The 16,030-nt window shown below is 42.7% G+C and overlaps 1 protein-coding gene and 1 long non-coding RNA gene across 2 annotated transcripts in view; one reads left to right on the forward strand and one right to left on the reverse strand.

Annotated features, from left to right (window-relative positions):
• The window catches only part of HSD17B2 (hydroxysteroid 17-beta dehydrogenase 2), a 64,585-nt gene extending 59,285 nt beyond the window's left edge, over nucleotides 1–5,300 (reverse strand). The window contains exon 1 of the mRNA XM_003917233.4: nucleotides 4,864–5,300. Coding sequence (XP_003917282.1) covers nucleotides 4,864–5,128 — 265 coding nt within the window. The 5' untranslated portion in view covers nucleotides 5,129–5,300. The remainder of the gene's footprint in view (nucleotides 1–4,863) is intronic.
• LOC110742066 lies at nucleotides 5,289–13,111 on the forward strand. The gene is made up of 2 exons (XR_002519327.2): nucleotides 5,289–10,546; nucleotides 12,830–13,111. It is a non-coding gene; the product is annotated as an uncharacterized LOC110742066 (long non-coding RNA).
• Nucleotides 13,112–16,030: the final 2,919 nt, after the last annotated feature.

Raw genomic sequence — 16,030 nt, forward strand, 5'->3', positions numbered from 1 at the left:
GATTATTCAATAATTGCAAGAAGGGATCTTCACTGACCTGAGACCCTTTCTTATGAGCATAAAATATTTTCACTGAAAACAGATCTTACTTCTCCTCCTGGATCCATTCTCCAATATATCCAGTTTTGAAATTTTCAATCAAAAATTATCTAATGCAGGCCGGGCGCGGTGGCTCAAGCCTGTAATCCCAGCACTTTGGGAGGCCGAGACGGGCGGATCACGAGGTCAGGAGATCGAGACCATCCTGGCTAACACGGTGAAACCCCGTCTCTACTAAAAAAAGTACAAAAAAACTCGCCGGGCGAGGTGGCGGTGCCTGTAGTCCCAGCTACTCGGGAGGCTGAGGCAGGAGAATGGCGTGAACCCGGGAGGCGGAGCTTGCAGTGAGCCGAGATTGCGCCACCGCACTCCAGCCTGGGCGACAGAGCGAGACTCCGTCTCAAAAATAAATAAATAAATAAAAATAAAAAAATTTAAAAAAATTATCTAATGCAGCAAGCTTTATTGAGTGCTAGCTATATTCATTGTAGCTACTTAACCAGTTAGGCTGGAATACCTTCCCACTTTCCCTGGGGAAAACTACTTTTAGATTCTTAACAAGGTCCCTCTTTCTTTGTCAAGCTTTCACCAGCCCCACACACAAGACCTGTGTTTGCCTGGGATCCACTTTGGGAATGAACCTGGAGGTTTCTTATATGCCCCATCACACAGCCACAGTTGGGTGTGGCCATGTCTTTCCCAGTGGTCCATGAAGCCCTGAGGTGTCTGCCCTGTACCCAGTAGATGGTGAATCAATACTCAATATTTGAGATGTTTGAGAATGACTGGAGGGGGCAGGATTAAAAGCCAGAGGATAGAAAATTAAAGTTACCTGTGCATCTCCTGCCAAGCTTAGTGGGTAGGCTGAGAAGGACAGCGCATAACCTCAGAGGAGGGAGAAGGAACTCCAGTGAATGTGTGTCCAAGATGAAAGAAAAGTAGGAATTTTGATACCATCACTTGAGAGTAATTGCATGGTCTTAAAATTTCCTTCCCCCTTTGCTTCTGGAAAATACATGGCACATACTGGGCTCTCAGTGAATATTTATTGAATGAATACGTGAATGCTTCTGTTTGTCAGCCTTTTCTTTTTTTCTTTTTGTTCCTTCGTGTTCTTCCTAACTACTCAAGCTTTCCCCCTCACCACCCCAATACAGTCATTCTTCCTCTCCTTCTCTCTCTCTCTCTCTTTCTCTCTCTCATTTGCTAACTCCATCTATAGTAGTATAAGATATGTAGGGGTGTGTGTGTGTGTGTGTGTGTGTGTGTGTGTATTATTTTCCATTTACAGAAGAGGAAACAGAAGTCCCAAAGTCCAAAACTGAGCACCAAAGTTTACACAGCTGTCCACACAGCTAGTAATAAAGATGCAGCAAATAAAGTCCTATTCCCCCAGAACCCTCCCACTTTTATGTGCATCAATCCAGGGTGCACTTTGACTCCCAGCAACCAGCACCTGTGACTCTTTCCCCAAAGGGCCAGGACCCACTTTGCCAGCCAGTGTCCACATGGTGCCAGAAGTGCACGGAATTAAATCTCCCCTCCTCCCCACATCCAAGGGGGAAGAGGGGTGACTGCCCTTAACTAATGATTGACAGCTGTGAAGGCATAAAGACGACATCCTCTCCAGTCCCCAGTTGGCACAGCTCTGATGTGTGATCCACACTACCCCACGTCCGCCCAGGGTGATTAAGCCTAAGTGATCTTCAGAGGACTTCTCAATGTCACACCCTTGCCTGGCTTCTTCCTTTTCCCTGCCCATCTTCTCTGGAAACCCTCCCAATAAATCTTTCGCACAAATCCTCACAGAAAGCACTGCTTCTGGGGACCTAGCCTAAGGCAAGGTAGATGCAAGATTCAAACCCAAGCCTGTCTGTCTTCAGAGTTTTCTCCCACTATGTTGTGGTTGAGATGTTGTTACAATCATGCCAGTCTATTCTTTGCTCATTTTACAGTTATACATTGAAAATGCATCATACAACCCCGTCTCTACTGAAAATACAAAAATTAGCCGGTGTGATAGCACATGCCTGTAATCCCAGCTACTTGGGAGGCTGAGGCAGAAGAATCACTTGAACCCGGGAGGCAGAGGTTGCAGTGAGCTGAAACCATGCCACTGCACTCCAGCCTAGGCAACAGAGTGAGACCCGTCTCAAAAAATAAAATAAAATAAAATAAAATAAAATGCATCACACATACATTTTAAAAATTTGAATGGCCGCTGTGGCTTCAGGCAGCTTGAAGACAAATATGTATTCAAACACCCTATGCTTGCTTACTTTTTCTTACTATATTTATATTGTCTCTAAGGCAACAAACTTTTGAACATATTAGCAAAATGAAATCAAGGGCTTAAAGGGGAGAAAAAAAGGTTACTTTTTTGACTTGTCTTTGTAATTGCCTCTCGCCTGGATCCATAATTAAATACAAACTAAAAGGAGCTTTAGCTGTTTAGTGCTCTCTTTTAAGTATTTTTATTATATGAGTAATGTAATCACATTAGAGAAATTTGAAATCCAGGGGAGAAAAAAAAAACACGCAAATACTCTAATCCAACCATTAACCAACTATTTCCTTTATAAACTATTTCCTTTCATTTACACACTCTTTCCAGTACACTAATCCAACCATATACAAACTATTTTCTTCCAGCTGTTATCACAGCTTTTCTCCCAGCCCAGGGATCTATGCATTTGACGTGGTCGCAGACTTGTTCCAAAGCTGGGGTTTCCTGTAAGTTTTCCTTTGGCCCAGGCAGTTTTCCATTTAACACAGTTCTTGGGGCTGTCATATTAAATGGTGGCACATTGTCATACCCAGAGGATGTACCATATATTATCACCCTTTTGGTTGCTTTTGATATTGAATATTAATCTTATTAAACAATAAGATTGTGTTGAATGTGCCATTTTTGTTTTGCTTCTACTCTTTTGTTTTCATATTTCAGATTATGTCTTTAAAATAAATGTCCAAGACTTGAATTATCAGATAAAGGAACAATATGTATGGCTTTTGATGTACACTGCCACATTTTTTGCCGGTCCTGCCCCACCAAAACGCATACTAATCTATGTTATCATAAGCCAATGTGAAACAAAGGTCATTCCAAACTCAGCATGGCTTCTCATTCTTTAAAGAGTTCTGGTCTAACAAAATGAATTCATTTTAAATTTCTCGATTTCATACAAAGGTTTTGAAACCTTGTCTAGAATTATATGAGCATATAGCATTCCTCACTAAAATGACAGAGAATTTGAAAATAACAAAGAATGTGAAAGTCACATTTCAGTCATCCTTAAATAATATGTAGTACTCATCTTAATCCTAAACTTTCATAATTACTATAAGCATTTCATGTAGGGATTAGTCCTTAAGCTTGAGTTGCCTAATTAATTTAATCATCCTTACTCAACACTAAACACGGCACCTTCAGTGGCTGATGTGGGCTCACTGAGTTGGGTGCCTATTTTGTGAGCGTTAATTCATGCCTGCATCTTGAAATGCAGAAGATAAAGAATGTTGACAAAATAAACAAGCAAGAAGGAATTCCCATTTTTCTCAGCTACCCTATGGTTTGCCTGAGTTCATCCTAAGCTTTCCTAATAGAACAGGACACAGAATAGGAAAATTGAGACTCTCTTACAAATTTCACCGATAAGCCATTTGAGAATTCTAGTGAAAATGTGGAAAACCCAGCCAGACTCCCAGATACATGATTCCAGGTGAGGTCAGACGTTCTTGCAGATAAACATCCCACTGACTGAATTTTCTCCCCTTAAACTTTCAAAAATTAATTTAAATAAGCTTGTTTTCTGTGACACATCAAACCCCCAACAAGCACCACTTGAATTTTGTTTCAAGAAAGCGTTTTTCTTTAACACAATAACAAAATCTGTTTCTCTGTAAATTGCCAAGCCCCAGATTTTCTCTCAACCACATCCCCATCCCATTCTTGCCTTCACCCTGAGGCCCATGGTCAGAGGGGTGATGATCTCCCACAGACGATTCCACAGCTGATTTTTTTTTAATTTGGCAGGGCTTTCTGGGTTAGGATAACGTTGGGTAATCCTAATTACAGCCATATCCAAGCTTAAACTCCATAACCAAACAAACCAGTTTTACAACTCAAAGAAATTTAATTTGGCCTCATACTTGCGGTGGGGAAACTCACACACACACACTCACACACACACAAAGAAGGGAAAAACTGGCAGCTCAGCTAACAGGCAACCGAATGTTGGACACACTGCCAGCTTGGTCCAATTAAGAAACATTAGAGGTCTAATGAGGAACAGTTCAGACAGGACGCAAGGTTCTTGACAGCAGCCAAGCAAACTGCAAAGTCTCCAGCCCAGGTGAGTGAATCCCTTCAACCTTTCAAAACAGCAAGGGGCCAGTAGGACTTGGCTTGTAAGCTTTCTTGCATACCTAGGGAAGAAGGGTCCAGGTGGAGAACCTGGCCAAACAATGATCTCAGAACAAAAGTCCATTTAAGCCTAAAAAACAATCTATGGGACATTCCTGGGTACAACAGAACACATGGAATATTGCCATTTTGCCTATTAATATTTATTCCTGGGAAATTAACAAACTCATTGTCTGGGTGCATTTCATCCTCTCCTTCCCTCCTGCTACCAGCCCCTTCAAATGCACCTCCTGGAAAAAACTGAACCAAAGCAATGTCATGAAAAATACTTGGGCAAGGGCTTTCATTTACTCCATGCCAAGTATTTTATTTTTAAGCCAGATTTGACAAAGTCCTGCTAAGGCAAAGCAAGTTTCAGATCGTGCCCTCCGTGAAAATTGCAGCGCCGTTCTGCTTACCTGTCACCAGGACTGCCTTCTGATCCACAGGTAACAACTCTTGGCCAGATAAGTAAGTATACATGAGGAAACATGACAGAGAGAAGAGGATCAAGCCCCAAAACGGGGACAGGATGAGTAGGCAGACTGCACAGAGGCCTGCCAGGCAGACCATCCAGTTCCACAGCTGCCCCGAGCTCTTCTTGTATTTGCAAAATACTGTCCCGCACAGTACTGTGGGGACAGCCAGACAGATCCATGTCGTGTCTGAGAAGAAAGTGCTCATTCTCAGTGACTCACTGCACCTTCAAGTGCTCAGGGCCAGTGAGTCTAGTGGGCAAAGGCTGACTGGAGGCAGCCTAAGTTAAGTGAACAGAGAGTCAAGAAGGGAGGGGAGAAAGCAGCCCCAGCCCCTTTCGACTGAGCAGAGATTAAGCATAATCATATTCCCAGTGGGTAATTTAAACCAGTGTGCACTTCAACATAAATACCAAGGCACTTCCTATTTGACCACTCTCCCCCTCCCTGCCCCCTGCATACACAACACATGCACATACTCACCCACAAACACACACCTTCTATTTTTTTAATGACAGTCCACCTCTGGAGAGATGACTAATTGGATAATAATTGACAGAATTCGAACTGCACGGAGAATAACAGGAAAATCCTCTAGCTCCCGGGAAAATACTGTCTTCTTCAAGAGCCTGCAGTGTGTCCGGGTGCTGAGTCCTTTTTCTGACTCAGGAGTGAGTGAGAGAGAGAGAGAGGGAGAGAGAGAGAGAGAGAGTGTGTGTGTGTGTGTGTGTGCATGCATATAAATTCAGGCAATCAATGAAGTTTGGAAAATAGATTCTGGAAGGGAAGGCACCTCTGATCTGGTCCATAGCTTCAGGACTCCTACAAATCCCAACTGAGGCAGGCTGAAGGGTTGGATGGAGAGGGATATGAAAGTAGAGGAAGATATTCCTTGGCAGAGGAAAGTGCTTTGGTCTTTCCTGAGGGGAAACATGCCAGGGAGAGGTAATAATGACCATTAACTAATAGCGGCTAACATCTACTGGTACTTTTTTGTGACAGAGGTTGTGTATAGCTGCTTATTTGTTCATTCGCTTTATTGCAAGCCTATTCTATGCCAGCCTCCATTCACTGGCACTCGGCTCATTCTCCTTGAATACAATATCCTTATGAAGCTGGTTCTAGTATTATAGTAATTTTACAGGTGAGGAAACCAGGGCACAGAGAGGATAAGAGACTTAGTCAAGATCTCACAGCAGTGCAGTCTTGCAGCCTGATCTCAGAGCTTTTTGCTCCTAAGCATTCTATTCCACTGCCTGCTTTAGGCAAAAAATAATAATAATAAAAATAAAATTAATACATTATGTGCTAGATCTTTCCTATTTTCACCCCATTTCAACCTTGTAAAACGCTTTGAGGTGGATATTATTATTATGGTCAATTTACAGAAAGAAAAACTGAGGCTGGGAAAAAATAAATCCCTTACTCACAATTGGCTTGAAAGCCAGCACTCTGCCGCTACAGCACCACCTAACAGTGCTGAGCCAGAGAGGGGCCACTGCACCTGGGCTCACGGTGTGCCCCACGTGGGCCACATGCCCGGCTGTAGGGAGGCGAGGTTCTGATCAAGGCTGGGATTTGGCAAAGCTAGAGAGAACCTTTCTCTATTTGAGGTCGGTTTCCCTGTATTCAAATCTAATCTGAGCTCCACCACTGATTAATTACATAGTCTTGGGTGGGTCACTTTACCTCTCTAGACCTTCATCCCTTCAGCTATAAAATCATATCATATCCTGCCTGGAACAGTAGAAGGAACCTCATAAATGCTAGTGATTCGTGTTTTTTAAACAGGAGGAGAATGAAGAATAAGAGGAAGTCGTGTAAAACAAAGCGTCCAATGGAACATAGACTTGTCCCAAAACAAGTGCTGGAGTTAAATGAGGGGCAGGAGGAGGAGGGGAGAGGATGCCTTTTGTGGATGATGCTGGGGAGGCAGGACTTGGGAAGGAAGGGATCCAGCAGTATACCCCCTGTAAAGGGAGGCAAGCAGAGCCCACCTGGGCTCAGAGCCAACTCAAGACCCAAGGGAGAAGGGGTGGGAAGCAGTGTCTTGTGAACCATTACTGTGCTGTGGGACTGTGGGGTTGGACAACAAGGCAATTATGAGGGTCTACGTGCAGTGATGGCAACTCTTGTCTGCCCTCCCAGCCACATGGACATTTGAGTCAAGGAGATGTTACCAGCTGCAGGCTGGGAAGCTTAGGGGCAGGGATCTGGAGTTGTCTTTGGCTAGCCCTGAACTCTCCCTCACTCCACAGACCCCAATTCCTTCCTGGGTGTCCTCTGAGCCACGGGGCACCTCTCACAATCCTTGTGGCCTCACCAGCCCAGAGCATCCTAGCAGTTAGCTCCGGTCGAAAAACAGTTTCCAGGTGAGGAGACAGGACTAGTTATGGCTCTTTGCTGAGAGTCTTGGCATTTGGTCAGTGGCTCCCACATTTGGGCTGGGTTTCCTGCCAAGTGCATGTCCACGTGAGAGGAGGTGACTTTTCTCCTGGAGGCAGCCCCTGTGACTTCCCAGACCTGCTCTGTCCTGGGGCTTCCAAGGAGAGGGCAAAATCTGTGAGCAAAAGCCACCCTCAGGCCACACAGAAGTCCCAGGAAGGATACTCCATGAACCCTGATGGTGAAGGGGATAAACAGTATTAAGAACATGAGCTTTCAGGTCTCACAGACTTTTAAATTGAGTTCAAATCCTGGCTTAGCTGTGAGTCACTGGGCAAGTTACCTGCCCTTCCTAAGCCTCAGTTTCCTCTTCTGTAAAATGAGGGTAGGAGGAGTCCTGCTTCCAAGGGCTGTTTTGAAAAGTGAATGACATCATTCTTGCATTGTCCCTGGCACTGACATGTACTCATGGATGGTAGGCACTTTTCTCATTTTTGGGGGTACCAACTGCCTCTTAGTCTTTTTCCTCTGGGCAGAGAGAGAGGTTCTTGCCAGCTACCTCCTCATTCATTTATTTCTTCTTTCAGTTCAGCACCCAGGTGTTTCCCTTGTCATCCTTCAGATATCTGTTTAAACGTCACCTCCTGTCACCCAATCTGAGTATCTCCTATCAGCATGCCTTATTCATTGCCTTTGTTGCACTTAGCTCAAGACACAATTATATATTTACTTTGATTATTTTAACACCATTTTCTGTCTCCCATACTAGACCATAAACTTCATGAGGGCAGGAACCTTATCTGTTTATTGTTTTACCTTTACTGTTCACCAAATGCCCAGTCCAGTGTCTGACGCATCATGTATACATAATTAATGTTTGTTGGATGAATATAGGAAGGAGCACATTTCTATTGAGAGCCTTCTACGTGGCCAGTTCTGCACCAGCCATGAAGGAATTCAGCAGTGAATAATATAGACCCGGTTCCTGGCCTTGCAGAGTTGAGGACCCAGTGCTTCCAGGAGGCCTGCTGCAGGAGCAGGGACTAGTGGAGCGGGGGTGTGCATGGTGGCGGAAAGGAAGGCTATTTACCAGTTGGGGAATATATGGAATTGTAGAATCCCCAGGTGAGAACTAGCCCAACCCTTTCTGAGCCCTGAACGTCCTCATCCTGACGTCAGGATCGGTCCATCTGAGAGCTACCACTGAATGAAGATTTCCCCCAATCTATTGAGCTAAATCGTGTTTCTTGTTTGTCCCCACCATTTTGTCCTGAAGCTATTCTCGAGGCCATCATGGCTTGGCCAGTGTCCCTTTTCTGGCAAGCTTGCTCTCAGCCTTCCAGGGAGAAGGAGCCAATTGGACCAACTCATTCTTGCTAATGATGCCGGTGGGTCAATGTGCCATTTCCTCCTGCCAGCAGAGGGGCCTTTTGGAAAATGCCTTCTGAAAACAAAACATCTTACCCAAAAGAAAGGATTGCCTTCCCACCAAAAAAAAAAAAAAATGCTGGGCAAAGCAATGCTGGGAAAAAAATGCTGAGAATCCTCCAATGTATACTTTCTTAGAATTGGTGGATCATGAGTTTAGAAGAGAACTTGAGGAAGGAACTGCCCATCTGAATGGGGATTCTCTCTGTCACATCCCCACCAAGTGGTCATCTTGTCTATTGCCAGAACATCTCTGAGAACAGGCACTTCACTGCCTCTGAAAGCTGATTTTCCCATTCAAGACGACGGCTCGGGATAGTAGAACCTTCTCCTCTAGGCCAAATTCATCTTGACATTTGTCTTCCCTCTCCACATGGAGTCGGAGGATATCTTGTTCTATTTCTTTCAAATATTTGAAAGATATTTCAGAGCTCAAACATTTTTAAAATCACGATGTTACAATAACTGAAGAACATGTTGCTATGACGAGGGTAACATAATGATGACATGATTTGCCAAGCAGAGAATGACTGTGTGTTGACGTCATAGTGACCCAAAGTTCAGGATATGGACAGGGTGGTACAAGCCATAACAGATCGTCTCACGGACATCACAGAGATCTTGTTGGTAATACGGGGTTTTTGTTTGGTTGTTTGTTTCTTGCTTTTTGAGCATTAGGGTAATAACTAATGTTTTAAGTGTTTGTGATTGTACAAATATCATGTATTATATATTTGTCTATTTCATACAGTGGGCAGGGGTGAGGAGACTAGGAGAAGATGGCCAGTAGTTGGGGCTGGACCATGCCTTTTTTCTGTCTTTGAAATAATATGTGGTAAAGATGTCTAAACTCCTCAATTATAAATTCCAAGTAAGTCAGATCCCATTTTTTATAGGGTTTCAGGGATCTGCAGCCACTTCTCAGAATAGCATCCAATTTCTTACATCTCCCCTGAAAGATTAGGCCCGGGACTGGGCACAACAATTTCAGTACAGTGCAAAGAACATAGACTAGAATAAGATTATCACCTCCCCTATCCTTGAAGCTATATTTTTGCTTATGTGTCCAAAGACGTATTTGCTCTTTTAACAAAAGTGCCCTATTCTTGACTATCACGGTGTTTGTTATCAAGCAAAATTCCAGTTTTTATAGTTTCTGTGTCACTTTTAACTTTTTTAGTAAAATATCGTACTCATGTGGAGAAATTATCCAAAATATAAATAAACATCCATTCATCCAGAGTGATATAAGTTATCAGTTAAGTGAATGAGAAGAGACCAATCTCACATGCTGAAGAATTATAAATAATGGACATAAATACTCCTTGCCTCAAGGACTTGGAGTGTAACTCTCCATTAAGTGTGAGCTACACAGGGTAACTTTCTTCCAGAGTGCAGTATGAAAACAGAGAAACAGAGCAACTTTACCATGAAGAAACCTGACAAACACTACCTCAGCCAGGTAGTGAAGGTCAGCACCAACAACGGCAAATCATGTTGATAGTATGATGTGATTTAAAAAAAAAAAAAAATGGCAACTTTATCATTGCAGAACATTCTACAAAATACCCAACAAGTATTGGGTCAAGGTCATCAAAAAACAAGGACATTCTGAGAAACAGTCTCAGCCAAAAGGAGCCCAAGGAGACGTGACGACTAAATGTAATGTGGAAACCTGAGACAGAAAAGAGACATCAGGCCAAAACCAAGGAAATCTGAATACAGTATAGACTTTAGTTAATAACAATATATCAGCATTGGTTCATGAGTTGTGACAAATGTGAGGTCAGATGGAAATTAGCATCAGAACTTGGTATGTAACCAGGGCTTTTGCAGAGTGGGGTGTGTGTGTGTGTGTGTGTGTGTGTATCTGTCTGGGGGCATGTATATGTGTGTATACCTGCATGTGTGTGCTTGTGTACAGGTGTATAGGTGTGTAGGTGTACCTGAATGTGTCTGTGTGTGTGTAAGTGTATGTATGTGTATACATATGTAGGTATGTGGATATTCGTGTGTGTGTGTACACGCGTACATGTATGTTTATGTACTTATATGTGTAGAGGTGTGTGTCTGTGTCTGTGGGTGTATGTGCGGCATAGGGGGAGGATGTAGGGAGTGTGTGGGGGTGTCTCCATTCATATGTGTGTATATGTGTGTGTGCACATGCATGTGTAGATATGTGTAAGGGTATTGTACATGTGCACACATGCATAGATGTGCGGATGTGCATGTACACAGGCATATCTATATATTCGTGTGTGTCTTTGAGTGAATATTTGTGTATGTATGTGCATGTGTGTATGTATATGTAGATGTGTCTATCTCTGTATCTGCGTCAGTATATGTATATATGTGCATATGTATACATATGCAGATGTGTATATCTCTATCTGTGTGTAGGTGTATGTGTGTATGTGTATATACATGTAGATGTGTACATGTATCTCTCTGTATCTGTGTGTAGGTATATGTGTGTATGTGCATGTGTGTGTGTATATATATAGAGAGAGAGATGGGTACATCTCTGTATCTGTGTGTAGGTAATGTGTGTATGTGCATGTGTGTATATATATAGATGTGTACATCTCTGTATCTGTGTGTAGGTATATGTGTGTATGTGCATGTGTATATACATAGATGTGAATGTGTATATATATATATCGGTATCTATGTGTAGGTATATATGTGTGCATGCATGTGTGTATATACATAAACGTGTATCTCTCTGTATCTGTCTGTAGGTATGTGTGTGCATGTGTGTATATATTTAGCTGTGTACATGCATCTCTTTGTATCTGTGGGTAGGTATATGTGTGTATGTGCATGTGTGTATATACGTCGATGTGTATGTGTATCTCTCTCTATCTGTGTGTAGGTAGGTATGTATGTGCTTGTGTGTATATATGTAGAGGTATACATGTATCTCTGTATCTGTGTAGGTACATGTGTGTGTTTGCATATGTGTGTATATGTAGACATATATGTGTATCTCTCTGTATCTGTGTGTAGGTATCTGTGTGTGTACGTGTGTATGTGTTTGGATGTGTTTCTGCACGTGCACTGCCAGTGAGTCAATCAGTCAGTCCACTTCCAACAAGGAGGCCTGCTTACAGCTGCTGGACCAGAGGAAAGCTGTTGAAGGTGGGTGTGGGTTCCTTCCTTGCTCCATTACAGCTCTCAAGCCCAGCTGCTAAGCATCTCTTTGGGCTCTGCAGTCTGTAAACTGGGGATAACATTAATAGTCTCTCCCTCATTGTGTTCTTAGGAAAGTTATGTGAGACAAATGCTGGTTAAATGTCAAGTACAATGTCTGGTCCAGATTTCTCATTCAATAACACTTGACTTCAGGAACCTCCACCTGACCGATGGGTCAGAAATTACCCTGACTTGCGTGTTCTTTACTTATCCTGTGACTTTCTATTTGTGGAGACCACTCCCAAGCCAACTTTGCCTTTGTCTGCCACTTATGACTATAAATCCAAGAATGAAGCAATAAGGGTAAGGAGAGGCAATCCACTGAAATTAAACAATAATAGATTACCTGATGATTAGCTTTAGTCCACTCCCTGATTCATCAATTATTTGCTAAATGTTTATTCCAGACCAATAATTAGAAATACAGACCCCTCCTTGCCCTTGAGGCTTGGGTGTGCGTGAGGAGTAAGGCACGCTCCTGCATGCCTTGCGTTCCATACACAGTGAATCAGCGAATTCTGTTAGGAAAAGACAGATTGAAAGATCCCTGAGCTCTGTTTTGATTTTTTCTCTTGGATACTGACAAGGATTCTCTGTCTATACAACTGTAATTCTCCTAAATACATTAAGAGATCAACATGTATAAAAATGTTTCTCCCCATGTGTCCCAGTATTTCTCTCTCTCTCTCTCTCTCTCTGTTTTTTTCTCTCTCGCTCACTCTTTCTCTCTCTCTCTCCCCCCTCTTCTTATTCTCCCTCTTAAATTTCTTGAATTTTACATCCACCATCTCCCCTTCCTTTCCTCACTCTTGGAAAGGAACAGAGTGTGAGAATTCTACCCTGAACAGGGGGAAGTGATAGAATGGATGCCCCTCTATCACTAGGCTGAATGTTTTTTCAGCCCCTTCCAACAGCAGAGAGGAGGCCTTGCATCCCCTTCCACGTTGGTCAGCCAAGCCAGAGCAACCCTCTGTCAGGGCAGTGATGACAGCGTGACTTCCTGAAGTGCTTCTTAGATGGCGTCTGGAGAGAGAGCCCACTTTCCCCGGTCCATGGCGAGATGCTGACCACCAGCAAGGACAACATATTGAATTTCCATAAGATCTGATTCACCTCATTGAAGGGACTGTCTTCAGAGATGATAGCTTTCCTCCTCTTTCAAGCATTAAAATAACTTTTTGTATATGAGACCACTGTGGTAGGTGATCACACTTAGTGGTTGTGGCTGTTTGATATCCTTACTTGGCAAAAGTAAAAGTTGGCAAGCCTACATGACTTCCACAATTTTGGTGAGAAATCTTAACCAGCATTCAAAGTTCAAAGATATGGGAGCCCCACTGATGTACAACATGGTGGCTTTGAGTTAGACTGACCTGGGTTAGAATTCCAACTCTGCTACTTAATTGACAATGAGACCTGCTCTCTCTGCTCTGAGCCTGCTCACCTGCTCACCAGTACTGCAGATAATAATACCTAACTTCTATTAGTTATAAGGACAGTCTATGTAGATGGTCTGGCATGTCACAGTTTTCCATGGCAGCCATTATCACAAGAGTCTTCTTGGTCCCAACAAAAATTCCTGCAGTCTAATTCTTTCTGGCTTCTGTCCTTTCTTCTTGGGTCCTACAACCTGAGAAATAGAAGCTGAAGGCAATTAATATACAACTTTGGCATGAATAGTCATGGCCAAGTTTCACAGAAGGAAACACACTTGTATCTGTATCTCCAGTCTCCAGAAGGGACATTAAACCTAGGATGAGACTATTAGAAAGAAGATACTTAAATATTTGGGAGCAGAGCTGAATAACAAAAGTAAATTACATCATAAGCCAGATGTTCCAGGAACTTCATTTCTTTCTTTCTTTTTTTTTTTTTTTTTTTTTTTTTGCCTGAAGGAAAAGTTTTAATTCATAAAGGAAACGATGAGCAGAAATTGCTATCACAAAATAGTAATTCATGGTTCATGGTTATTTAAAATGAGCCCATTTGAAAATAATCAAAGATGTTCACAATGATTTATAAAGACAGTTGTTCATTTCAGTGTTATTTATCATATGCAAAATGTAGAAGCATCCTAAATGGCTTACCATAAAGTATTTGTTATATAAATTACGGTACTTTAGTTTGATGGACTGCTATGCAGCCATTAAAAATTGTGTTGTTGAGAAATATTTAATGATTTGAGAAAATGATTGCAATATTTTCTAAGCAAGGAGAGCAGATTACAAAGTAGAATGTATAGTATGATCATATTTTATGCCATTATAACACTGATATCAGCTGAACGCTTCTAAACTTTAGGATCCAGATAAGATTGGCTCAAATGCCCAATTCTATGGTCTTGGGAAGCCTTGCCAAGAGTTCTTCAGTTTCTCAGGGAACTACTTTCTTACAGGTCCTTCTGCCTCTTGTCAGCCACTGCTTCGCTATGTCATTCTGACTTCAGGGTGAAACTCAACCTCTCTTATCTGCTTGCAAAACAAAATTTATAGCAGTAAAGCTATTTTTGGTGGCATTGATGTTGGGGTAATAAAGATGGATGGGATAGAGGTATTCATACTCTGTGGTGGTATGAGTAGTAGTCCCTCAAAAGATATGTCCATATTCTAACTCCAGGAACCTGTGAATATGATCCTTGGAGAAAGAGGGTCTTTATAGATGTAACAAAGTAAAGGATGTGGAGATGAGATCGTCTTGGATTAGTATAGGCTCTAAATCCAGTGACACATATCTTTATAAGAGAAAAGAAGACGACAGAGGTAGACACAGGACAAAGGCCACGTGAAGACAGGGCAGAGATTACAGCCACAGTGCCACAGCCAGGTGATGCCTGGAGCCACCAGAAGCTGAAAGAGACAGTGAGTAGCCTCCCTTGGAGCCTCTAGAGGAACTATGGCCCTACCAACACATAGGTTTTAGAAGTCTGTCCTCCAGAACTGTGAGCAAATAGATTTAGATTTCTTTTATTTAAGCCAGGGTTCCCCAACCTCTGGGCCATAGACTGGTACCAGTCCGTGGCCTGTTACGAACCAACCTGCGCAGCAGGAGGTGAGCAGTGGGCAAGCTAGTGAAGCTACATCTGTATACACAGCCTCTCTCCATTTTTCACATTACCTCTTGAGCTCTGCGTCCTGTCAGATCAGTAGTGGCATTAGATTCTTATAGAAGCACAAACCCTACTGTGAACTGCACATGTGAGGGATCTAGGTTGTGTGCTCCTTATGAGAATCTAACACCTGGTGATCTGTCACTGTCTCCCATCACCCCCAGATGGGACTGTCTAGTTGTAGGAAAACAAGCTCAGGGCTCCCACTGACTCTACATTATGGTGAGTTGTATAATTATTTCATTATATATGACAATGTAATAGTAATACAAATAAAGTGCACAATAAATGTAATGTACTTGAATCATCCTAAAACCATCCCCCGCTACCCCCACAAAGACCTGTGGAAAATTGTCTTCCATGAAACCAGTTGCTGGTACCAATAAAAGTTGTGGGCTGCTGATTCAAGCCACCAAGGTCATGGTCATCCATTAAGGCAGACCTAGGAAACTACCACAATCACCAAAGGAAATACAACAGTGAGGATAACTCTACTTACTAAAGTATGCTTTGTCTCCTCTCACCACCACCAGGGAGTTTCACTCACCTTCTAGACACTTTCTTGAGCTTCTCTTAATTTTCTCACTCTCTCTTTAACCTCCTCCTCTTCCTCCCACCCATATTGTTCCACAGACTCAACTTCTCCCTGTTTCCTACAGGGTTGTCATCTCACTTGTGATCTCACAGCCCACTCTAACTCCTACTTCCAAAGTTACATGTGCTAAATTTACTTTATTCATAGCCTTCCCTGTCTCAGTGAGGGCAACTTCGTCCTTTCAGCAGCACGGCATGCAAGCACTGGACTCCCCTTGACTCTGTTCTTGGAATCAATCCACATCCAATGCACCAAGAAACCTTGCTGGCTCTACCTTCAGAATGTATCCACTACCTGACCACTTTTGACTCCCTCCACTGCTGCTAATCTAGTCCTAGGCGTCATCACCCGCTGCCAGCATTGCAGCTGCCTCCAGTAGATCCCTCTGGTTCCATGCTTGT

The sequence above is a fragment of the Papio anubis genome, chromosome 18 (assembly GCF_008728515.1).
Source record: "Papio anubis isolate 15944 chromosome 18, Panubis1.0, whole genome shotgun sequence".
Taxonomy (NCBI): domain Eukaryota; kingdom Metazoa; phylum Chordata; class Mammalia; order Primates; family Cercopithecidae; genus Papio; species Papio anubis.